Here is a 26,748-nt window from a genome sequence, read left to right as displayed (position 1 = left end):
CACTGGAAAGGGCCATGACAACTGCTACACAGATTGAGGCTGCTACGGAGCAAGCTAAGGCCTTCTGTGAGCCGCGGGCTGCATCTGTGCAGGCGGTGCAGCACACTCCACAACGAACAGGGGGACAGTGGGGTAAGCGTACAAAGCCTAGGGAGGCTTCACAGCGGAAAACATGTTACCGCTGTGGATCAGATGGACATTTAGCTAATGCAACTAACTGCCCAGCTGCATCAGTTACATGCAGACAATGCAACAGAGTGGGTCACTTTGCCAAGGTGTGTCGCAGTACACAGACACACACCAAGGAGGTACGTGAGGTTGATCTCCCTGAATTTACAGTGTTATATACTGAACATTCTGCACGTAATAGTGATAAGATCACATGCACTGTGGAGATTATTTCAGAACACTCACAGTCCAGTAAAGTGGAATTGCTGGTTGACACTGGTTCATCTGTCTCTATACTGCCACAGAGCATCTACGCACAGTACTTTAAAAACATTCCACTTACTGAACCGACTGCCAGGCTGGTGTCTTACTCTAAAACCAGCATTCCAGTGCTGGGGTGCATGTCTGCTGATGTTTCTCTCCATGGCCGCACTGCTCCAGGTACCTTCTTCATTGTGGAGAGGGGGACCTCACTGATGGGGAGGGACCTAATGACTGTGTTAAGTGTGCATATTGCAAACAACAAAGTGGTGCCTCCTAATGACTCTGCATCTCTGCCTACTCCTGTGCTCCAGTGCACTACTGCATCTGCTCCCGCTGCTGTAGGGTGTGCAGAAAACTTTGTGCACCGCGTGAAGGTCGATTCCTCTGTCACACCGGTACGCCAAAAGCTGCGCCGGCTACCGCTGTCTGTCAGAGACGCAGTTTCTGATGAACTGAAGCGCTTACTCGCTGCTGGAGTGATCGAACCTGTCGACGCCTCTGCTTGGGTGTCCCCCATTGTCGTCATACAAAAGAAGACTGGAAAAATAAGGATGTGTGTCGACCTGCGTGAGCCCAATAAGGCGGTCATTATTGACGCCTTTCCACTGCCTCATATGGATGAGCTCCTTTCCAGCCTGAAAGGCTCCACCATCTTCTCATCCATTGACCTGGCTAACGCCTACTACCAGGTGCCTCTTGCTGAGGAGTCACGCGACCTAACGGCATTCATCACCCATGATGGACTGTATCGGTTCTGCCGTGTGCCATATGGACTGGCATCAGCGCCAGCTGCCTTTCAGAAGATGATGAGCATCATTCTCGCTGACCTGCCGGGTGTGGAGTACTACATTGATGATGTCATCATACATGGCAGTGACAGGCACACACATGACGAGGCTCTTAAAGTTACCCTGCAACGTCTGAAATCTGCTGGCTTGCAGCTTAATAACGACAAATGCCGTTTCCGTGAGCCCAGTCTACCATTCCTGGGTCACACTGTCTCTGCTGATGGTCTGCTTCCAGACACTGTACGCATACAGGCCATCGCTGAGGCTCCAGCACCCACTGACGCTACTACACTGCGTTCCTTCCTCGGCTTGCTCTCCTGGTACTCTAAGTTCCTGCCCAACCATGCCACTGTGGTGGAACCTATGCGAGCATGCCTGAGACAGACGGACAGTGCATTTCAGTGGACTGACGAAGCACAAGCCAGTTATGAAAGGGTCAAGCAACTGCTGGTAAAGAGCCAAGCCCTAGCATTGTTTGATCCTGCACTGCACACTATCATATCTACAGATGCATCTGACTACGAGTTGGGTGCTGTGATGTCACAAGTGGGCCCTGACAACGTTGAGAGAACTGTTGCGTTTGCATCTCGAACTCTCTCTGCTGCTGAGCGCAAATATGCTGTTGTGGAAAAGGAAGCCCTGGCCTGCGTCTGGGCTGTGGAGCGGTGGCGCACTTACTTGTGGGGACGCCGTTTCACTCTGAAGACGGACCACCAGGGTGTCGGTCGCGCTGGTCTACGTGTTGCAAGATGGTCTGCCCGTCTCATGTCCTACAACTACGATGTCACCTACCGTCCAGGCTCTGACAACGCACCTGCCGACTGCATGTCTCGCTTACCTCTGCCTGCTGCATCTGCTCCGGCTGACGACGACACGGAGTACGTTGCTCTTCTCACCTCTACTAGTGAGTCTCTCTCTGCTGCTGACCTGGACTCTGCCTGTGCCTCATGTCCCGAGCTCACAATGCTCCGCGTCATCATCTCAAGTGGTTGGCCTCCTTCCTCTAAAGGTCTCGACCCTGTCTTGCTACCATACTACCCACTCCGCCATGAACTGTCTGTGAAGGACAGCTTCATATTTCGAGGCTCCAGAGTGCTTGTCCCTGACGCTCTCCGCCCTGCACTGATCTCCATTGCTCACGAGTCCCACCAAGGAGTGGTGCGGACCAAACAGAGACTTCGTGAACTGTACTGGTGGCCTAAAATGGATGATCAGGTGCTCAGTGCTATCCGTGCCTGCCACTTGTGCCAGTCAAATGACAAGACAGCAAAGCCACGTCCAGGTCCACTGCAACCTGTACCACTTCCTGATGGGCCATGGCAAAAGGTTGCCATGGATATAGTCGGCCCATTCGAAACAGCTGCTCCAGACTGCAGATACGCTGTTACAATGACTGACTACTTTAGTAAATGGCCTGAGGTAGCCTTCACCCGAGACATCACTACTAACACTGTGCTTGCCTTTATGTCATCTGTGTTCAGCCGGCATGGGAACCCGCTGAACATTGTCACTGACAACGGTGTGCAGTTTACGTCTGCATCATTCACATCCTTCCTGAAAGACAGACAAATCTCACACAGCCGATCTTCTCTCTACTACCCTGCTGCTAATGGGGCCATAGAAAGGTTCAATCGGGTGCTGAAACAAACCATCCAGCTGGCCATTCAGCAACATCAGCCTTGGAAACCAGCTGTGGTAGACTTTCTCCAGGTCTACCGTGCCACTCCTCATGCCACTACTGGTTCATCTCCTTTTGAACTGCTCCACGGTCGGCCCATGCGAACCAAGCTGACTCTGTTACCTCCTGCTCCTGAGTGTACTCCGGCGACGATGAACATTCGCCACAGAGTCAGTGAACGACAGCGCAAGATGAAGGCCTACACTGATGCCAAACGTGGTGCACGTCCTCCTGCTTTTCAAAAAGGGGACAAAGTGCGGGTTAAGAATCCTCTGCATGTGATGAAAGGTCACAGAAGGTACAGTGATCCTCTCACCATAAGCAAGAAGGTGGGGGACAGCACATACATTCTGAGTGATGGAAAGACTTGGAATGCCTCTCATCTCACTGCTTTCCCAGACACTGCCGCAACCACAGACGGAGACACTGTAGAGCCTGTGGTTGATCATTCACCCAGGCCTAGACGTAATATCCAGAGGTCTGGATGGCTAAAGGACTATGTCTCTTGAATAGCCTAATAATGGGTCACTGACAGTTGTTGAATTGTATTCCTGTTGTATGGGAATTGTTGCACTTATACTGTTTGCACTACTTTGGTCTATTGTTATTGTATTAGACTGTCATTACCTAGATTAATAATATTTAAGTTTCCTTATGTGATATTGATTGGGTAATGTGATATTGTTTTGTTTATACATGCTGAATCTACCATTTCATTTTTTTGCTTGCCTTGTTGTTAGTACAAGTAACTCTTTTCCAGAAAGGGGGAAATGTTGTGTCCTGCCCTTTAAGACGGAATCACGTGTTAGACTAACGAGGAAGTTGAAGTGTATGCTGGGTAGTTGGCTGCCATACTCATTCATGCTGAGAAGTTATGTTGAGTAGTTTGCTGCTATACTCATGCTGAAAAGAATAAAGCTGCGTTTGATGGACCACGTTCTCTATCGACTATTATTACTTACAAGTCCAGTCCGGACATCACAGATATGCTCTGTAATTAAAGGGATGTGGTAATGTTTCTAATGAAGAGAGCGATATGCTCTGTAATTAAAGGGATGTGGTAATGTTTCTAATGGAGAGAGTGAAATGCTCTGTAATTAAAGGGATGTGGTAATGTTTCTAATGAAGAGAGCGATATGCTCTGTAATTAAAGGGATGTGGTAATGTTTCTAATGGAGAGAGCGATATGCTCTGTAATTAAAGGGATGTGGTAATGTTTCTAATGAAGAGAGCGATATGCTAAATAGCATTTAGGCGGTATCCAAATGTCAGTGCCTGAAAGTTACAAAATGTGTGAAGTTAAAACACACACCCTAGTAGCTACATACAATATATTTTACACACGTCATTGGCAACTGACATACAGTTTATATTAGGGGTAGGAGATGTTTTTTGGTGGATTCAGCACATAGTAAAAACACATTGAGCCCCAAGGGCTCATTTTCAAGTGTGACCTGTTCACAGGCATACAACAACAACATCCACCACAAACAAATACAACACAACACCTGGCCTACATAGTCTAAAACTAAACTAAAACGACATAGTCTAAAACTAAAACTAGTCTAAAACAGTCTAAGATAGTCTAAAACTAAACTAAAACGACAAAACCTAAAACTAGACAGCTAAAGAGCTAGGGACAGGGAGGGTCAACTCAATTGCAAGAACAAATCATAGACTCGCACTGTATTTTAGTGTATGTGTTTTTAGACTTTGGTTGTGCTGGAAAGTGTCTCACCCATCTGGCAACTCTGAGCGGGTAGACAGCACCTGACCTCTCTACCGTCGTTACTGCAGCAGCATGTCGGCCACAGCAGAACAGCCAAACTCTCTGATCATCTGTCACATCTGTGACCAAGCCTACAACCTACCTGGTAAAGTACAAGTATCATATGTCTTATATAATATCATACAATTCCCTTGTTAAACGGTCTGGTCGTGTAAACTGTGAACGTGTGGAGTTAATCACCACCTGGTGTGACGGCTAGTTAGCTAGCAGCAGACACGTTTAGAGCAGACGTCATCTCTTTCAGCTAGCTATCTAAAGTATCTAAAGTATCTAAAGTATATATATATATATATATATATATATATATATATGTGTGTGTTTGGATCTTTGTCTGCGGACTGGGTTCTTAGCTAATGCAATCGTTCCCTGATTGTCCTCATGGACAATGGGTGGTGCATACTTCCATCCATATGTGTCAACAGTTGAGTCAGGTGTAAACACTCTTGGGTGGTTGCAGCTAATGCCATGTACTCCGCCTCACATGTGGACAACGCCACCGTTGGTTGCTTTTTGGTCTTCCATGAGACCAATGGACCATTCTCATGTAGACTAACACAGTAACCTGTTGTGCTACGACGGTCTGTGACATCTGCTGCCCAGTCAGCATCACTGAAAGCCTGTAATCTCAAATCAGAGTTACACCTTTTGTAACACAACACTTTATCACTGGTGCCCTTTAAGAACCTCAATACATGTTTGGCAGTGGCCCAATGCTCCTCGGTTGGTTTGGTAAAATACTGGGACAGTTTACTCACTATGAAACAAAGATCTGGCCTAGTACACATAGTCAGGTAGATGAGGCTACCGACCACCTCTCTGTACCGAGTGACATCACTCATTAATCCTGCCCCTTCAGTGTAATTGAGTGTCTGCTCACAAGGCGTCGATCTGGGTTTACAGTTCTGCATGTCAAACCTCTCTAGCATGTTTTTTGATTGATTGATTGAGAATGTTTATTTTGGTCCCCTATACAATTCACAATACAGATATAAGAAAATGTACATAGTCACATGTTCTTTACACACTGCCTTTGTGACATTGTTACACATCCATCACACTGTTCAAAATCGATTCCCAGGAAATGTGTCAATTTGCCCATATCTTTCATCTGAAATTTCTTTGAGAGCATCTCTTTTACAACATTCAGTGCATTCTTGTTACTGGCAGCAATAACCAAATCATCGACCTATATAATCATGATCACTTTCTCATGTTCCGTTTCTTTAGTATATACACAATGATATGCAGGGTTTTGCACAAACTCATTCACCATTAGATAGTCATGTAATAAATGGTTCCAATTTCGGCCAGACTGTTTTAGACCATACAGTGACTTCTCTAGTTTACACACCACTGTCTCTGTGCCAGATGTCTGCTCATAACCCTCTGGCTGTTCCATGTATATCTCACAATCTATCGGTGCATGAAGATAGGCAGTTTTGACATCCATTTGATGTAAAATCAAATTCTCCTGTGCTGCTTTTTGCATCAACACTCGAACACTGGTTAAATCGGCTGTGGGAGAAAAGGTCTCTTCATAGTCAACACCCCTTCTCTGACTGTAGCCTTTTGCAACATATCGTGCTTTGTATTTTTCTGAACCATCTGCATTTGTCTTGATTGTATACACCCATCTACCCCCCACTGCAACTTTGCCCTGGGGTAAGTTAGTCAAAGTAAACGTACCATTCTCTCTCAATGATTGCATTTCGTCGTCCATAGCACTGACCCATTCTCTAGACTCGGGTGACTTCACTGCATCACTGTAGGTCAAAGGTACGTTACACAACATTTTGTAGCAGTAATCAATGTTTACCTGTGCCTGGTCCTGACTTCCTACTTCATATACACGGTCCCCAAAATAATCTGGTCTCTTCCTCTCCCTGGGAGGATAGCGTGGAGACTCCTGTTTCTCCCTAGTCTGCACCTGTTCGGGCCTGGTCACAGGAATATGCTCTTGAGCTGTCTTTGGACTCGCGTCCCTTTGCTTAGTCGTGCTGGCCCTTTGTGGCACATCACAGTCCTCATCATCTATTGATATCTCAGTCTGTGTCTGCTGCTCACCCATCGTCTTTGGCATAAATCTGACCAGTCTGTGCTTCCTCACCTTTCCACTGTCAGGATAGAAAACCAGGTAAGCTGGGCTTTTCTTGTCATGCCCTACAAAGAAGCCCTTCTCACTCCTTGGGTCTAGCTTTTTCTTATCCTGTTTGTAGGCATAACACACCGTTCCAAACTTCTGCATCCTAGACATATTGGGACGTCTCCCTGTCAGCATCATGTAAGGTGTCTGTTTTGTGCGATTGTTAAAACACCTATTTTCTCACTACAGATGGTTTAAGATTTAAACCAGACATTCTAAGGTTTAAACCAGACATTCTAAGGTTTAAACCAGACATTCTAAGATTTAAACCAGACATTCTAAGATTCAAACCAGACATTCTAAGATTTAAACCAGACATTCTAAGGTTCAAACCAGACATTCTAAGATTTAAACCAGACATTCTAATGTTCAAACCAGACATTCTAAGGTTCAAACCAGACATTCTAAGGTTTAAACCAGACATTCTAAGGTTTAAACCAGACATTCTAAGATTTAAACAAGACATTCTAAGGTTTAAACCAGACATTCTAAGGTTCAAACCAGACATTCTAAGGTTTAAACCAGACATTCTAAGATTCAAACCAGACATTCTAAGGTTCAAACCAGACATTCTAAGGTTTAAACCAGACATTCTACGATTTAAACCAGACATTCTAAGGTTTAAACCAGACATTCTAAGGTTTAAACCAGACATTCTAAGATTCAAACCAGACATTCTAAGGTTTAAACCAGACATTCTAAGATTTAAACCAGGCATTCTAAGGTTTAAACCAGACATTCTAAGGTTTAAACCAGACATTCTAAGATTCAAACCAGACATTCTAAGGTTTAAACCAGACATTCTAAGATTCAAAGCAGACATTCTAAGGTTCGAACCAGACATTCTAAGGTTTAAACCAGACATTCTAAGATTCAAACCAGACATTCTAAGGTTCAAACCAGACATTCTAAGGTTTAAACCAGACATTCTAAGATTTAAACCAGACATTCTAAGGTTTAAACCAGACATTCTAAGATTCAAACCAGACATTCTAAGATTCAAACCAGACATTCTAAGATTCAAACCAGACATTCTAAGGTTCAAACCAGACATTCTAAGGTTCAAACCAGACATTCTAAGATTCAAACCAGACATTCTAAGGTTTAAACCAGACATTCTAAGATTCAAACCAGACATTCTAAGATTTAAACCAGACATTCTAAGATTCAAACCAGACATTCTAAGATTTAAACCAGACATTCTAATGTTCAAACCAGACATTCTAAGGTTCAAACCAGACATTCTAAGGTTTAAACCAGACATTCTAAGGTTTAAACCAGACATTCTAAGATTTAAACCAGACATTCTAAGGTTTAAACCAGACATTCTAAGGTTCAAACCAGACATTCTAAGGTTTAAACCAGACATTCTAAGATTCAAACCAGACATTCTAAGGTTCAAACCAGACATTCTAAGGTTTAAACCAGACATTCTAAGATTTAAACCAGAAATTCTAAGGTTTAAACCAGACATTCTAAGGTTTAAACCAGACATTCTAAGATTCAAACCAGACATTCTAAGGTTTAAACCAGACATTCTAAGGTTTAAACCAGACATTCTAAGATTTAAACCAGACATTCTAAGGTTTAAACCAGACATTCTAAGGTTTAAACCAGACATTCTAAGATTTAAACCAGACATTCTAAGGTTCAAACCAGACATTCTAAGGTTCAAACCAGACATTCTAAGGTTTAAACCAGACATTCTAAGGTTTAAACCAGACATTCTAAGGTTTAAACCAGACATTCTAAGATTTAAACCAGACATTCTAAGGTTTAAACCAGACATTCTAAGATTTAAACCAGACATTCTAAGGTTTAAACCAGACATTCTAAGGTTTAAACCAGACATTTTAAGATTTAAACCAGACATTCTAAGGTTTAAACCAGACATTCTAAGATTTAAACCAGACATTCTAAGGTTTAAACCAGACATTCTAAGATTCAAACCAGACATTCTAAGGTTTAAACCAGACATTCTAAGATTTAAACCAGACATTCTAAGGTTTAAACCAGACATTCTAAGGTTTAAACCAGACATTCTAAGATTCAAACCAGACATTCTAAGGTTTAAACCAGACATTCTAAGATTCAAACCAGACATTCTAAGGTTCAAACCAGACATTCTAAGGTTTAAACCAGACATTCTAAGATTTAAACCAGACATTCTAAGGTTTAAACCAGACATTCTAAGGTTTAAACCAGACATTCTAAGATTCAAACCAGACATTCTAAGGTTTAAACCAGACATTCTAAGATTCAAACCAGACATTCTAAGGTTCAAACCAGACATTCTAAGGTTCAAACCAGACATTCTAAGGTTTAAACCAGACATTCTAAGATTTAAACCAGACATTCTAAGATTCAAACCAGACATTCTAAGATTTAAACCAGACATTCTAAGATTCAAACCAGACATTCTAAGATTTAAACCAGACATTCTAATGTTCAAACCAGACATTCTAAGGTTTAAACCAGACATTCTAAGATTCAAACCAGACATTCTAAGGTTTAAACCAGACATTCTAAGATTCAAACCAGACATTCTAAGGTTCAAACCAGACATTCTAAGGTTTAAACCAGACATTCAAAGATTTAAACCAGACATTCTAAGGTTTAAACCAGACATTCTAAGATTCAAACCAGACATTCTAAGATTCAAACCAGACATTCTAAGATTCAAACCAGACATTCTAAGGTTCAAACCAGACATTCTAAGGTTCAAACCAGACATTCTAAGATTCAAACCAGACATTCTAAGGTTTAAACCAGACATTCTAAGGTTTAAACCAGACATTCTAAGGTTTAAACCAGACATTCTAAGGTTCAAACCAGACATTCTAATGTTCAAACCAGACATTCTAAGGTTCAAACCAGACATTCTAAGGTTTAAACCAGACATTCTAAGGTTTAAACCAGACATTCTAAGGTTTAAACCAGACATTCTAAGGTTTAAACCAGACATTCTAAGATTCAAACCAGACATTCTAAGATTCAAACCAGACATTCTAAGATTCAAACCAGACATTCTAAGGTTCAAACCAGACATTCTAAGGTTCAAACCAGACATTCTAAGATTCAAACCAGACATTCTAAGGTTTAAACCAGACATTCTAAGGTTTAAACCAGACATTCTAAGGTTTAAACCAGACATTCTAAGGTTCAAACCAGACATTCTAATGTTCAAACCAGACATTCTAAGGTTCAAACCAGACATTCTAAGGTTTAAACCAGACATTCTAAGGTTTAAACCAGACATTCTAAGGTTTAAACCAGACATTCTAAGGTTCAAACCAGACATTCTAAGGTTTAAACCAGACATTCTAAGGTTTAAACCAGACATTCTAAGGTTCAAACCAGACATTCTAAGGTTCAAACCAGACATTCTAAGGTTTAAACCAGACATTCTAAGATTTAAACCAGACATTCTAAGATTCAAACCAGACATTCTAAGATTTAAACCAGACATTCTAATGTTCAAACCAGACATTCTAAGGTTCAAACCAGACATTCTAAGGTTTAAACCAGACATTCTAAGATTTAAACCAGACATTCTAAGGTTTAAACCAGACATGCTAAGGTTCAAACCAGACATTCTAAGGTTTAAACCAGACATTCTAAGATTCAAACCAGACATTCTAAGGTTCAAACCAGACATTCTAAGGTTTAAACCAGACATTCTAAGATTTAAACCAGACATTCTAAGGTTTAAACCAGACATTCTAAGGTTTAAACCAGACATTCTAAGATTCAAACCAGACATTCTAAGGTTCAAACCAGACATTCTAAGGTTTAACCCAGCTAGCAGGGAATGTTCCCACAACATTGGCTAACATTCCCTACAAGTTCTGCTAATGTTTTAAAGAAAACGTTTTCATCTAATGTTCAAAGAGCATTTTAAGGATGTTTACCATTTCAAATAATGTTCCTATAACGTTAAATGTTAACAAAGTAAGAACGTTTTAGGTGCAACATTCTGAGGATGTTTTGGGGACATTGTTTAGGTAACAGATTATAGAATGTTCTTTTATAAAATGTTCCCACAATGTTACATGATAACAAAGAATGGACATTTTCAAAGCAACATTCGGATAATGTTTTCAGGATGTTATTGATGCCTCAGATCACAAAACGTTTTTTCTAGAATGTTCCTGTAATGTGATATGTAAACAACGGAAGAACGTTTTACCTGCAACATTCCAAGGATGTTTCGGGGACATTGTTTAGGTAACAGATTATAGAATGTTATTTTATAAAATGTTCCCACAATGTTACATGATAACAAAGGAAGGACATTTTCAAAGCAACATTCGATAATGTTTTCAGGATGTTATTGATGCCTCAGATCACAAAACGTTTTTTCTAGAATCTTCCTGTAATGTGATATGTAAACAAAGGAAGAACGTTTTACCTGCAACATTCCAAGGATGTTTCGGGGACATTGTTTAGGTAACAGATTATATAATGTTATTTTATAAAATGTTCCCACAATGTTACATGATAACAAAGGAAGGACATTTTCAAAGCAACATTCGATAATGTTTTCAGGATGTTATTGATGCCTCAGATCACAAAACGTTTTTTCTAGAATGTTCCTGTAATGTGATATGTAAACAAAGGAAGAACGTTTTACCTGCAACATTCCAAGGATGTTTTGGGGACATTGTTTAGGTAACAGATTATAGAATGTTCTTTTATAAAATGTTCCCACAATGTTACACGATAACAAAGGAAGAACATTCCCAGCTAGCAATTTTTGGTTCTAAAAATGTTCAAAGAATGTTATCTAGAATGTTCTCGTAATGTTTTCAGCGGGAACTTTTCTTTAAGTTCCCAGAATGTTCTAGGATAACGTTCTCTAAAAACATTTTTAAAATGTTGTGTGATAACCTTCTTAGAATGTTAAGTGACAACATTGCTAGAACATTATGCCCTAATGTTCTTGAAAACGTTTTCAGTGGGAAGTTCCCAGAATGTTTTAGGATAATGTTCTCTAAAAACATTTTTTAAATGTTGTGTGATAACCTTCTTAAAATGTTAAGTGACAACATTGCTAGAACATTATGCCCTAATGTTCTTGAAAATGTTTTCAGTGGGAAGTTCCCAGAATGTTCTAGGATTAACAAACTGTTAATGTCGAGTCCTGGTAGATCTTGCATTACGCCCACTGTCATGCATTTTAAATAAGAGTCAAGTTACCTCAGAGCCAACAACCTCAAACTCTTAGGTTGGCAGGTATTCGTGACGTTAGAATTATAAGGTTCTATCTCCATTTTTGTCAAAATTTAGTTTTTTACATAAATATTTTTAAAAATGTTGAAATGTTTTAGTTAGTAATTCATAAAATACAAAGGTTCCATCTCACAAAACATAATGGAATGTCAAAACTTTGATGCTTAATATCTCTGAACTACCCTAAACGGAGATAGAACCTTATAATTCTAAGCTCACGTATTGTAATCACCCCTCTGAAGTGTGTTATCTTTACTCTACTGTATGAGTGTGGCCAGACAGTATAATATTAGCAGGTAATGAATGGTCTTTATTGTCATTGTAACATGTACAACGAAATTTAAATGCAACCCCTAGGTGCTAACAATCAAACACAGTCCTAAGATACTGTAATAAAAAACAAGAATGACATAAATAGGGGGGATATAAATATAAATAGGGGGATAAGTGATCGGTAGGAATCTGAGAATGTATCTATTATGTAAACTTAACAACACCTCTGTTTACTCCAAAGGACTCTGATCATGGGTCTGATGACCTCAGCTCCGGGGTCTTCTCCTCCTACAACAGCCAGACGGATGGACAGAGCTTCAACCTGGAATGGATGGCCTCCACCAATCAGCCGCCATCCCTTTGCTTTGAGGGTAAGTGAGCTCTCTGGATAGATAGAGGTCGTCTGTTTACACTCTAGGATCAGTTTGCCCTCTCCCAAATCCTGCTAACCATTAGGAGAAAATCCCCAAACTAGATCAGTGCAGCCTCATAGGCAACTTCATTCTATTCCTGAGGTATAACATGTTTTTCTACCGGCTGGTCATCCCTGGTCTTGCATAGCCAAGCCATACCTCCAAATCATGTTGTTCTCACGACTCTTTTGGAGGTCTGGAGGATTTTTCATTTTTTTATTTTAGCTGTTCTGGCTTGGGTTGAACTGGACAGAGCTGGAGAATCTGTTCGCAATTACATTGGATGCTACATTGCAAGAACACTCCCCCCATATGCCCGTAGAATGGTTGCTTGTTGCTATGTGCGTCATCTGCACATAACAACAAGCAACCATTTGAGCTGGAACGTTTGCCGGAAAAGTGCTATACAAATAAAAGTTATTATTATTATCTGACCAGGTGTACTATTTTGCAGAGTTGTTGCCTATGCTAGCTTGCACCATTGACGAAAATTTAAGGAAACCTGAAGGAAAAACAGAATTCAGTTTTTTTCAGCTCCTCCCAAGCAAAGTATTTGACTGGTTTACGTGTCATGTATGTAGCTACTTAATCCAAAGGATTTAAGGTCAAGTATGATTGGTCAAAAAATCACTGTCCTGTGAATGCTTATTCTAGGTGTTGACATATGGATCGAGAACATTGGCGGGGAATGTCTGAGAATCCGTGATCGCCGCCAGGTGAAAGAGGGCCACGTTGCCATAGGGATCAGTGAGCAGGTAAGACTGCGGTTGCATGAAAGCATTTTGTTCACAAACTGCATTGCAGTTCAACAAATAATAATATGAATACCTATCTTTACTTTCACTGTCAGTTAAATCCAGGTTATTATAGATGACAGGGTCTGTTCTGCTTTTTCCATCTTTGATGACTGAACAAGCAGGCATTCTAAAGGGTTAAATGGGTCTGGAAGGTTTCACTGTGCCTCTGTTTGACTATCTACTGACTATCTCCCTAATAGAGTGGTTCCAACACTGTGTTATGGCAACTAAGACCCAATAAAGACTTTCGATGTTTCTTGTCACCCTAAAGTACAAACCGAAGCAGCAATATTTAAAAATGCATTACATCATTTTGGCATCATCAAATATTGGTTCTTGAGGGTTCATGATCTAATGTTTTGCCATTTCTTATCTCATTAGACCACACAGTCCTCAGTTTAAGGCCAACCAACTTTAGCAAAATAATATTTTGCTCATGGGTGAGGAGAGGTGTGTCCTTTCCATCATGTCATTTCTTGACAATATTTCTCTTTATTTAGGGGACTCTTTTTGCTTTACACTGAAAGGATAGTTCAGGTTTTTGGATGTGAGACTTGCTGAGGTGCATCAATCATATTTGCGTTCTTGAGCGTCCGTTGGCTAGGCTCAGGGCTAGCATTTAGTCATGCTGGTGGAAGTGGTAGGGAACAGAAACCCTCACTCTCAGTATGACTACTTAAAATGAATATCTGTTATCAATATATTAATGTATAACTTAAATAAAACAAAATCATATTTTGGTCATACAATTTAAAGAAGGATTCACTTGACAATTGTAATGCCATTAGTAAATATGTCAAATAAAACACACTGAGTGGGCTTTAAAAAAAACTGATTATCTGCATGTTGTTACATTATGTTTCACGTTTCACATTAAGATTTCTGCCAAGGCCTTCAGTCTGGAGACTCTGGACAGGAAGCTGGTGTCCTTCCAACAGGAAATAGAGGAGTCAGGCTCGTGGCTTCGCTGCATCCCTGCCCCCGACGGATGCCCACTATGGAGTTGGAGGATCACAGAGGGAAAGCTGGAGATTCGGGAATGAGACTAATAGCATATAGTACATGTATGCATTCATCCATTTTGTTGGTTCAGACATATCAATTGTTTCCCTGATGTGACCACAGTACTACTCTGACTTTAAAATGATGAACTGTCAGAATTGGTTTCTCTATATTTTACTACTCGATCTTTTCAGTTTGTAAAGCGTCTTTGAGTGTCTAGAAAAGCGCTATATAAGTCTAATGTATTATTATTATTGTTATTATTATTATTATTATTATTATTATTATATATTTGGATTAGTACAAGGTATGATATAATAGTTCAGTGATAGGCTACTTGGCTGGTCATCCATGTGTAAGAAATTATTTCAATGAAATAAAACACATTAATGAGTGCAATATTTAGATTTGATTTAAATATTTATTTTTGTCACTTAGAAAATATTAAGTTGAAAACATATGTTTAAGACTTAAATCATGTATTATGTATTATTAACCTTGGCTCAGATTGAGCTTTTGGCTCAGATTTATAAATTAAATCTGGGTAAAATGTGTAATCCATATACAGTATATTAAAAAGATGTATACATCTGTAAAAAAAAAAATTACAAAGGCATTTGTAAATCTTTAAACATTAAATAAATATTAAAAATCTTGTAAACTCAGCTTAAGCAGAGAATGTGACTCGCTGATCTTTATGACATGTACAGTTGATAAGTAGAAGCTGGCCTTTGTGATACATTCCCCATTGGCTTCACAAAAAATAAGAAACTTAGGCATTGTAAGTAAGGCATTGATATACAATTCCACTGCAAATCCGGATCTGCTACTTCTTGGAGAGTGGGTGGTGATGTATGTAGGTGTAGATTAGAGCCTCTCAGAAACATAAAGAACCTAATACTCCTCCATGCACCAGTGCCACAGCTATCATCACTCCATATTATGTTCTGTAGAGAAATGTTATGGTTTGGCCCAGATCTATAAGCACAGAGATGTTTTGGCCTCTGAAGACAGTTTGAGAATTGATCACAGCCAGCGGTATTTCATTCAAATGACTTTCCAAGATATACAATGCAAAATGCATAACTATCAAGTCTTTGTACAGTACAACACTGTTGATATTCTGATCACTGACACAGTAAAAGGCATTCAGGCATAGCAAAATAGACATTTTGTTCATTTGGTAATGAACTAATTTATTAATAATATTTTGAAAATGTAAAGTTGTTCAATGTTAGAAAAGGTTTTTCAATGTCGTAGGAGGAGTAGGTTTTAATGTCTGGATCTCCATCCCTCGTCACGAGTCTATCTACCCTTCTTTTCTGTCTATCTACTCTTCTTTTCTCTGTCTATCTACTCTTCTTTTCTCTGTCTATCTACTCTTCTTTTCTCTGTCTATCTACCCTTCTTTTCTGTCTATCTACTCTTCTTTTCTCTGTCTATCCCTCGTCTTAATCGCTTTGAACTCAAGCTGAGAGGGGGTCAGAGTTCTGTGCAGCCTCCTTAGCCCAGTGTGCCTGCAGTGCAGCGACCGCTTCATCCACCTTGGAGCTCAGGGAGTCTGGAGCCTCCAGCATGTGGAGAAGTTCAGAGTTGTCCATCTCCAGCACCATCCCTGTGAGCTTGGCAGCTAGACTGGGGTGTGTTTTCTGGATAAGTTGGAAGAGATGCTCACCTGGAGGGATGGAGAATCAAACAATCAGTAACAGTTATTATACAGGATAGCTAACGGGGATCTAAAGATCTAACAAGTAGACTCACCCAGCAGCTGTTTCTGCTCCTCAGGAGGAGTGGCAGCCAGCATGGAGGCAGTCAGCACAGCAGGCTGCTGCTGCATGGGGACCTGTGTCTGGGGAGCCATGTGCTGCTGTGGGTAGTCACCAGCTGCATGCTTGTTCTGGGGCACAGTGCGCATCCTGGCTGTAGCTGCATTTGCACTGGCAGGACGCTGTCTCAAAGCCTGAGTGGCTGTGTGCGTAAGAATCAAAAGTATATTCATTGTAAATGTTCTGATATTGGTCTAAGTCACACATCTACTGTATGTGCAGGGTTGCTTCAATAAATATACTGACCGATTTGCTGAGAGGTAATCATACAGGGATCCTGGGACGGTGTGGGGTTCATAGAACTGAAAGTCTGAGGCATGATGTAGGGCATGTTCTGGAAGTATTGAGGTTGCACACTCTGGGTGGCCCAGCCAGGAGCAAGTCTCAGCTGAGCCAGCTGGTTGGGGAGGTAGTAGGCAGCACAGGTCTGGGCCTGTGGAATGGGAGCCATGACGTATCCAGATGGTGGAGCAGGCTGGTAGGGGTTGTTGACAAGGTTGGGCATGGCGCAGACACTGTACTGGTTTGTGATAAACGCCTGGTGCTGTGCTTGGCGATCCTCCCTGCGCTGAGCCAGGGTCACATACAGCGGCTTGGTGGCCACAATGCGGCCGTTCATCTCAGTCACAGCCTTGGTGGCGTCCTCAGGGGAGGAGAAGCACACAAAGCCAAAGCCCTTGCTGCGTTGACCTTCCATCATCACCTTTGCACTGGTGATCGTTCCAAAGAAGGAGAACGCTTTGTGCAGACGCTCATCATCCAAGCCATCATCCAGGTTCTTCACGTACAGATTGACACCCTGGTAGAGAGAAACTCTGTTTAGTGAAATGTTTTTCATACCTCAAATACATCAACAATAATTATGTATAAGTAATATCAACTTCTGTGTTAGTAACAGAGAACTGGAAGCCACAAACCTGGTATCTGGTCATACGCTCATGCTTCATGTGTTCAAACTGGCGCTTCAGCAGAGTCTGGCGCTCTCCTCTCTTCTGGGCACGGCCCACATAGACCTTTCTCCCGTTGATCTTCATACCATTCATGTCGTCAACGGCCTTCTGGGCATCCTCATGACTTTTGAAGCTAACAAAGCCGAAACCCCGGGACTGACCATTGTCATCAGTCATGACCCGGACACTCAGGGTTGGTCCACATATTTCAAACTTTTCCTTCAGTTTTTGGTCATCCATATCCTTTCCAAAGTTTTTGATGTACACATTGGTGAACTCTCTGGCCCTGGCTCCATGTTCAGCCTCTCGTTCTTTTCTAGATTTGAAGTGTCCAATAAACACTAATTTTTCATTGAACAGCATGCCATTCAGCCTTTTAATGGCTCTCTCAGCAGCCTCCTGGCACTCAAACTGCACATAGCCATGGCCTTTAGATTGGCCATTCTCATCACAAACAACCTTACAGGAAAGGACCTTTCCAAAGGTAGAAAACGTGTCGTAGAGGACCTGGCTGTCAATAGATTCCTCCAAGTTCTTGATGAAAACATTTCCTACCCCACTCTTCCTCAGTGAAGGGTCAGGCTGAAACCACATGATGCGCATAGGTCTTCTTTTGAGGTCATCGAAGTTCATGGTGTCCAGGGCAAGCTCTGCGTCAGCGTGCTGTTGAAAGTTGACATAGGCATACCCAAGGGATCGTTGGGTGATCTTGTCCCTGCACACTATGATGGAGATAATTGCACCAGCAGAGCTGAATTTCTCATGCAACATTGTCTCAGTGGTATCCTGGTGGAGATCTCCAACATACAAGGAGGCCATATCCATATTTCGTTGAAGAGAAGTTGAGAAGAAATCTAATATTTTAGCTTTGGATATTCTTGATAGTAATAACGTGTGTGGTCTATGCAGAGGATTGCAGGTAAATGAAATTAATGTCATTTAGAACTGGTTCCAGAACCCCAGTTGTGTGGTCCTTGTTTGTTACATCATCACATTGTCAACTGTGACATGTATCCATTAAACTCCTTGATGTTCTATTTAAGTTTTTAAATGACAATGTATACAACCATTCTAACTAGTCATGTAGCCAGCAGTGTAAATTATGTTGTATAGATTAGATTCAACTTTATTGTCATAGCAGAGTACAAGTACTATACAACAAAAGGCAGTTTAGCATCCAACCAAAAGTGCAAATAGTGATATAAGAACATGATATAAATAAAACAATAATGATAGTGATAGTGATAGGTAACTATATAATATACAGTATGTGCAGAGACGGTATTGTAAACATCATTTTAGTTTAGAGGTATATACAGTTATGAGCTACTATGTGATCACATTAATCAGGGATGTGCAGCCAGCATAGTATTGTCATTGTCATTGTCATAGCCATGCGTGTGCAGCACAAAGTGAAGCAAAAAGCTACACAAAATGAAGATTCTAGGGAAGGGATTCACCAGAGACTCTAATACAGACTACTCTCTGTGTGTGTGTGTGTGTGTGTGTGTGTGTGTATGTGTGTCCCTCCCTCCTCAGGTGCTCTGGGCCTGGTGGTGTTGGGGCCCTTAATGTACGCCCGCGGACCACAGCTGCAGCACTGGAGGGACATGGTCAACACTCCCCAGGAGCTGGTCAAACAGTGGCACGGGCTGGGCAGGGCCACATAACACACACACACACTCACACACACACACACACACACACAGATGCATTATGTACACACAAACACATAGAACATGCAGACCATACTCCGTCACATTTACACAATGCTATATGATATTGAAAAATGTTCAATAAATGCATGTGGAATATCTCCCGAATTATTTATTCAATCAACACAGGTTACACAAACACTCACACACACACACACACAAACAGGAGTTACACAAACGCACACGGTAACAGGATATTGTGTTCTTTTATTGTTAATCGTTTATCACATTGTTTGCTGTGACAAATTTAGCCCTTATTAAAGTTGTTTTAATTTTTTTCTGTACATGTCATATGACAGTATGCCAGGTGTGATAAAAGTCTATCTCCCTCTGTAACTGGTTAAATAAACACACACACTCACACACACACACACACATACGCACACACACACGCACACATCCTTGATGTTCTATTAACATTTCTATATAAGAATGTATAGAACTATTCTAGTCATTGTTACCTCAAGGACTGTAGCCAGCAGTGTAAATTATGTTGTACAGAGTTTGGGTTTTTCACCTATGTAGGGGTTCAGGAAACCTTCAGTAGGAGATTTATTTGGTGCACTCTGAACCACATACACTATGGAGTGAATAGATATTCGTAGGAAAAAAGTATTTTCCACGTATATACAGTACTCAAAAGCACTGTTTTCATCAAAGACCCTAAAGAAGCAATGTTAGTGTTTTGATCTATAAGCAGAATGTTGTTTTGGTCTCTAAAGAACAAGCGGTTTTCAACCAAAATAATTTTCCAAAATGCACAGCTATACACCGTTGATTGACATCCAACCTACCCTTTTACAGACATAGCAGCGTCAATAATGTCAACATTTTCTAATGGATGATATTTTTAAATATCTTTTTTATTTTGCAATATTATTTTATTAGATACTCATAATCAAAAGCATATTCATGATAAATGTTTTGTTGATGGTCTCGGCATTGAAGGTCGGAGGCCTAGGATCCAATGAACGCCTGGTTTTGGCCATGTTCTGGAAGTGCTCAGGTCTCACCCAGGGGGTGAGGTAGAAGGCAGCACAGGTCTGGTTCCACAGGTGACTGTGGAATGCAGAATGTTGGACCAGGCTGGTAGGGGTTGATGACTGGGTTGGGCACGGTGTGGAAGCTGGCCATCCTCTGCATGTACTGGTTCGTGATAAGTTCCTCGCGCTGTGCTTGGCAATTCTCCTTGTGTAGGGCCAGGGCCACATGCACAGGCTTGGTGGCAATGATGCGGCCGTTCACCTCAGTCACAGCTAATGAAACAATGTAAAAGGTAACCAGACCATACATATACACTGGTGTACTGTATCTATATGGGATAGACTCTGTATTTATGACTATATTACTTTTTATTAAACTTTTTTTTTTAAAAGCTGTCTTAAAAGAAATTGAGAAGCAGTTCAAGTGAGAAAGCAAGGCAAAGAAGCATACACCAAAGTGGACATGTTTTTCTCTTTACTAAAAGAGATTAAGAAGGGGCGCTTAGGTGGCGTAGCGGGTTAAGCGTCGACCATGTAACCGCAGGGTCCCCGGTTTGATTCCGGCCGGGGACATATCCTGCATGTCATCCCTCCTCTCTCTCTCACCCATTCTTCCTGTCAAAACGTCACTTTATCTGTCAATAAAAATGAAAAAATATGAGTGGGACTGCCCCACTCATTAATGTGCACTGTCCTGACTAAATAAAGATCTATCTATCTATCTCAGAAACGCATTCACCTGTGCCCTTGATGTCCTGCCAACAAGCTTTTTTAAAAACATATTTAGCTGCATGGCAGGCGAAGTAATACAAATAATTAACACCTCCCTTTCATCAGGAATCTTCCCTGAAGCCCTGAAAACTGCAGTTATTAAGCCACTACTAAAAAAGAACGGCCTAGACCCATTTGTACTAAACAACTACAGACCCATATCAAACCTTCCCTGTACAGGAAAAATTATTGAAATGGTTGCCCACGAACAACGTAGCAATTATTTGACCCTAAATGATCTCTTTGATGACTTTCAATCAGGCTTTCGCCCCCTACATAGCACTGAAACGGCCCTTATTAAGGTCCTTAATGACATTCGCGTAAACACAGACTCCGGAAAAATCTCCGTTTTGATACTAGTAGATCTTAGTGCTGCCTTTGACACTATAATTGATACATTTAATGTACCGGTACATGAACAGCAAGAAAATACAATTTTAGGAATTAGTCATGGAAAGTTATAAAGTTACAACAAATCCCCACTGGTCCTGTGTATGAACACAAACAGGATTTTACATTAATCTTTAGACACAATAAGCTACAACACCTTTATGCTATGTGCTAATCACAATATTGTTTTTCTTATGTAGATGACTGTCAATGACTGTCACGACAATGATAACTAAAATTATATCTGTTTGGGAAAATATGGAAATCAGCAACAATGAGTGAAATGTTCAGGCCAATATGAACTGCCAGTTTGTGAGGGGAATTTTTATCCCCCTGATGACAGTGACGACAGAGGTGGCAGGGTTGAACTTTAGCGTGTTAGCATCGCCCTTTTTGCACTCGTCCCTGAAGACGTATATGCAGCCATTGCAGCTGGCCACCTTCCAGAGAGAGGGCACACAGCTCCACACCTCAGGGAAGCGCAGGCGCGTGAAGCTTTCCAGCAGAGGGTTGTAGCACACTAGGTTGTCCCCCTCAGCCACTACAAAGATCAGGTCCATGTGGGCCGTAGCGTGCATGCAGCCAGCAAACGGCAGCATGTAGGGCTTAATCTGGCACTTCTGAGTGGCTGTGTCAAAGCACTGGATGAGGCGGGAGGGTTTGATGAAGAAGTCCATGTCATGTTCCTCCCCTCCCAGCAGGTAGATTGTCCCTCCCAGGTTAACCCCTGCCGCCCCAGACACAGCCGTGTCCAGTTGGCTGGTCACTGTCCACATGTTGTCCTTGACAGTGTAGTATGTGACAGCGTTGGACAGTGTGTCCGGCAGGGTGGTTTTATAACAGTGTTTGCCCCCTAAGGAGTAGATGGTATCCTGGTTGGACACTGACACCATGGTGTGATGAAGGGGTGTGAGGAAGGGGACTCTGGGCAGCGGGGCACAGCGCTCCCAGTCCATGGTATGCATGTTGCACTTCCACATGCGACGGTGGTGATGGCCACCAACCACGTACAGGTCCCCTCCATGCTTACAGGCTGCAGTGATCTGATGACACAAGCTGTTCTGGCCACTCACACTGATGGCATCATCCTCATCGCAGTGGAGTGACACAGCCAGTGAGTGTGTCTCTTCCTTCCCTATCAGGTAGATGTGGACATTTTCACCAATTTCCTATTGGCCCAGGGGAGAGGATTTAGAGACAAAAGAAAATAATCACTAAATGGAAATACTACTGAACATCTCTTTAATCTATGGTACCACAAAGGAAGAAGGCCAGCTGTGTGTTTACTAAAAAAACATATAGAATTTACCTTTAGGCTCTCCTGAAGAACACTAGCGAATTCCTCTCTCTCCACCCTGTTGTGATTTATCCAGGACTGAATGGACACGGTTGGGTTCTGAGAGGTCGGGACGCCATCTGCAACAAGCAAAGTAAATACTTCTGAACACATCACAGCATGACTCTGCTGGATCACAAGTATTAAGACAAGCAGTCGACATATAGAACACACTGTTGGTATGCATGCAGCTGAGGTGGGAGGAGAAGCCTATTGGATGAATCACAAACCTTTTAAAATGTCCAAGAGCAGGCAGAGGGGCAGGTTGAGGAATTCTTCAGTCTGATGCAGCTGAACCAGATGGATTTTAGCACAATGCTTAGCAACAGTGTAAAGCTCCTGGTCACTGTGTCTGTCTGCCAGCCACATCACCTGGAGAGGGAGGAAAGAGTGATCAACTGAATAACTGAACACCACAAGCTGTGCTGATGAATGTATACCACAACAAGACGGCAGACAGGTGATAGGGTAACACACTTGACAGATAGGGTAACACACTTGACAGATTTCACATCTAGGTTAATTATGTTAATTACATGAAAAGGCATAGAGCATAATGGTAAACTCATTCATTCAAATGCAATGATTTGTTGTATGACACGATGTGTAAACTATCGCTACCAGCCAATCACCTGCAGGCAATTCTTGACCTCCACTGTGCGTGAGAGGAAGCGTGAGCATTCCTCAAACAGGGCAGTTAAGTGGTACATGTCTGACATTTCATACGTGTCCTGGAGGTCTTCCACCCTCAGTTTGATGGTTCCATGATAAATGTAGTCGACTAGCAACTGGAAGACTGATGCACTGACATCCTTGAGTACAATGCAGCGGTTGTGTGCCTCCTTCAGATTGGAGGTGAACATAGAGCGGAAGACGCTGCTCTGGGCTGAGAGCACCAGGCGATGCAGGTTGAACTCCTTGCCATCCACTGTGATGTTGACATCAGCAAACAGTCTGTCCTCTAGGCAAAGGTCCATGATGCTCTTCACCATCCGGCTGGAGTGGGAGCGATCGGTAAAGGTATATCCCATGAAGTAGTTCTCATCTCCCACTGAGCCCCCCACACTGAGCCCATCCTCACTGGACTCCATCTCATCTGTAGGTTAGCGATCTGAGGATAATGCATGAACACAACAGACAGAGATTAGATGTTATTGAAACATTGAGGGTTTACGGAAGAAAAAAAGGCAAGCAGCAGAACTTTCCAGAATGTAGGATCATTCAGAATGATGCAAGCAGCTAACGTGTTATGGTCTTTGCACACACCAATGCGTGCGTTTTCGCATGCATATTTTTAAATCCGTCATCCGAAAAAAACGCATTGGTGTGCAAGGGCCTTTAGTAAGATAAACATGTCTCTAGCTAGCTAATAATAGAGTTGTTTTGAAATGTATACGTGGTCACAGTGGGTGGCCATCGCCAGAATGATGACAGCTAGCCTATCACTGTAACAGGCCAAACAGTTGCATGCAGAAAACAAAAGCACATTATGAAATTCATGAAGTCATTGTGTTGAAGTTAGCTAGCAATGTAATAATGAGCTCTCTGTCTCTGCTCTGAGCCCTACAGGCTACGGTAACAGGACGCTAGACGGAGAGCATCCTCGTCTGTTCAGCTCTGGGCAGAGAAGTATTCACTTTGCCCTGTATCGAAATAAACACGACCCCGTCAAGACAGTGTAATAAAATCCTTCTTTCACCGACTACACCGGGTGGTTCTCCCCTTCGACGGGCATCAAACAAAGTATGAATTCATGGCTTATTAGTTTATATTATATATATATATATTATTAGTTTGCTCCTTTTACTCTATAAATATATACATATATATATACTCTTTTTACTTTTACTCACTTTATTCACACTAAACGCGAGGTCCAACCGTCGAGTTGCGGGGAAGCTCACCTTCTGTTGTTGAATTTAACGGCAGCTTGCATCCTTATATGGAGTTAATCTTGAGCCAAATTAAATCAAAACATTTATGCTTGCATCCTGCTGTGCGCGTGACCAGGAGACAACTGAAAGGTTGCCGGAGAGACTGCGTTCTGCATCGTGATTGGTCCAAACGACACGTCTGCTGTCACATCTTCGATAATCCTCTTTAGACACACTGACAATTGAATTGCCTGCACCCGAGTGACACCTAGTGGTTGCATACATACACTTTCTCTCCCTGGCTGAGAATGGGTTTTTCAAGATCCCTAAATAGATCCCTAAATATAAAGAGGATACACTCTTACAGGGTCGGAGTGGGACTCATTTTCAGCTCTGGAGTTTCATGCCTCAGACCGGCCCACTTTAGTTCACAACCGATTACAGTATATTAAAATCATGTAATTACAACCTTGGTATTTTAGTCTGTAATAGCGGACTCACTGTTCTCTACAGTCTTCTCTACATTTACAGGATGCTATGTCATGGGTTTGCTTCATTGTTCCCATACTGGTACAACAGCTCACCTGTGCCTTCTACTGTGATAGCAGCAATCCTTTGCTGGACACCACTAGGGTGACCAGGTCCCAACAAACCAAATGTGGGACAAGGAGTATGTTTGTGTGGGACAATGTGGGACACCCTCTCAACAGGCCCGGACCGAACTTTAGGTGCCCCTAGTAGCATCCGCTTCCCCTGGCCGAGTTGAGAGCTATGTCTATCCAATTTTTAAAAATATATATGCATTTCCATTCTGTTTCCTATTCTGTTTGGTTTATTCAGTAGTAGGGATGCACGATATTATCGGCACCGATATTTATCGGCCCGATATTGAGGAATTAATGTTTATCGGTATCGGTATTTATTATAAAATTTAGCCGATATTTAACCGATAATATGAAGCCGGAAATAGTTCTGCTTCCGGTTTCCGCGCTCTGCTTCCGGTGTGGACATTCTTCACAATTTCTAAGGCAGATATTGCGTTTGCAATTTGCAATACATGTTCAACAAAAGTTCGGAGAGGAGGGCAAAGGTCTACGAGTTACAACACAACGAATCTAATAAGTCACCTGAAGAATCACCATTGCAAGCACGCTGTATGGAAGGAATATCAAGCACTCGTTGTAGCAGAACACGTTAGCCTAGCCGCGAAAAAAAAGCCATTGTGGATTTCATGAACTTACATGTAATGAATATACATGTAAACATACTGTATACTGTCTAAAGCTATGGTTAACATATACATGTAAACATGCAGTATACTGTCTAAAGCTATGGTTAACATGTACATGACATGTAAACATACAGTATACTGTCTAAAGCTATGGTTAACATGTACATGACATGTAAACATACAGTATACTGTCTAAAGCTATGGTTAACATGTACATGTAAACATACAGTATACTGTCTAAAGCTATGGTTAACATGTACATGACATGTAAACATACAGTATACTGTCTAAAGCTATGGTTAACATATACATGTAAACATACAGTATACTGTCTAAAGCTATGGTTAACATGTACATGACATGTAAACATACAGTATACTGTCTAAAGCTATGGTTAACATGTACATGTAAACATACAGTATACTGTCTAAAGCTATGGTTAACATATACATGTAAACATACAGTATACTGTCTAAAGCTACGGTTAACATAAGATCTTTATGAACTTTGGCTAAAAAAAGCATTGTGCACTGTCTATAACAGATTCTGTTTGTTAGAGGAAATAATAAATGAACATTTGAAGACTCAGAAGTGTTCTCTTTGTTGTGTTAACAATAGTGATGTAAGTTAGATTTGGTGAGATCACTATGGAATATTAAATCATCAATCTTTGCTCACTACATAGCCTTTCTTACCTTCAGGTGTGCATGAACTACAGGTTATCAACTGTGAAATTATATCTGAATGGTCTTTATTGTCATTGATATAGTACAGGTACCAAACAATGACATTTGGGAGGGGGGCTCCCCTGGTGCTAGGAAAGAAAAAATAAAATAATAATAATAATATCGGTATCGGTATCGGTTATCGGCCACGAGAAGCGGGTAAATATCGGTATCGGTATCGGTTGGAAAAAATGCATATCGTGCATCCCTATTCAGTAGCATCCAATAATTCTTAGTTCACAAAGTCCGACATGTTACTGAGCTTGGGTTTCAGCTGCACAGCCTCCTGAAACACATCAATGGGATCCGACCATTGGCCACCCTAGTGTAGCCCCCCCTAGCAAGGGCGCCGCTAGGGGGGGGTAAGTTAGGACGATTCTAAGCGCCCAGCACTGACAGG

The 26,748-nt window shown here is 41.5% G+C and overlaps 2 protein-coding genes across 2 annotated transcripts; both read right to left on the bottom strand.

The window, feature by feature from the left end:
* Positions 1–16,013: 16,013 nt before the first annotated feature.
* On the bottom strand, positions 16,014–18,142 carry LOC308155859 (polyadenylate-binding protein 1A-like; the record flags this gene model as incomplete). Its single annotated transcript, XM_080529228.1, has 4 exons — positions 16,014–16,222; positions 16,309–16,515; positions 16,620–17,172; positions 17,291–18,142. The coding sequence occupies 4 exons, from the start codon at positions 18,140–18,142 to the stop codon at positions 16,014–16,016; spliced, it is 1,821 nt and encodes a 606-aa protein (XP_080385354.1).
* Positions 18,143–21,469: 3,327 nt separating this feature from the next.
* LOC308156723 (kelch repeat and BTB domain-containing protein 4-like) lies at positions 21,470–23,609 on the bottom strand (the record flags this gene model as incomplete). The annotated part of the gene is made up of 4 exons (XM_080530141.1): positions 21,470–22,351; positions 22,492–22,598; positions 22,749–22,890; positions 23,151–23,609. The coding sequence occupies 4 exons, from the start codon at positions 23,607–23,609 to the stop codon at positions 21,470–21,472; spliced, it is 1,590 nt and encodes a 529-aa protein (XP_080386267.1).
* Between the last annotated feature and the right edge of the window lie 3,139 nt (positions 23,610–26,748).

Source organism: Nansenia antarctica (assembly GCF_963989245.1).
Source record: "Nansenia antarctica genome assembly, chromosome: 4".
In the NCBI taxonomy this organism is placed as follows: domain Eukaryota; kingdom Metazoa; phylum Chordata; class Actinopteri; order Argentiniformes; family Microstomatidae; genus Nansenia; species Nansenia antarctica.
This window is presented reverse-complemented; position numbering and strand designations above follow the sequence as displayed.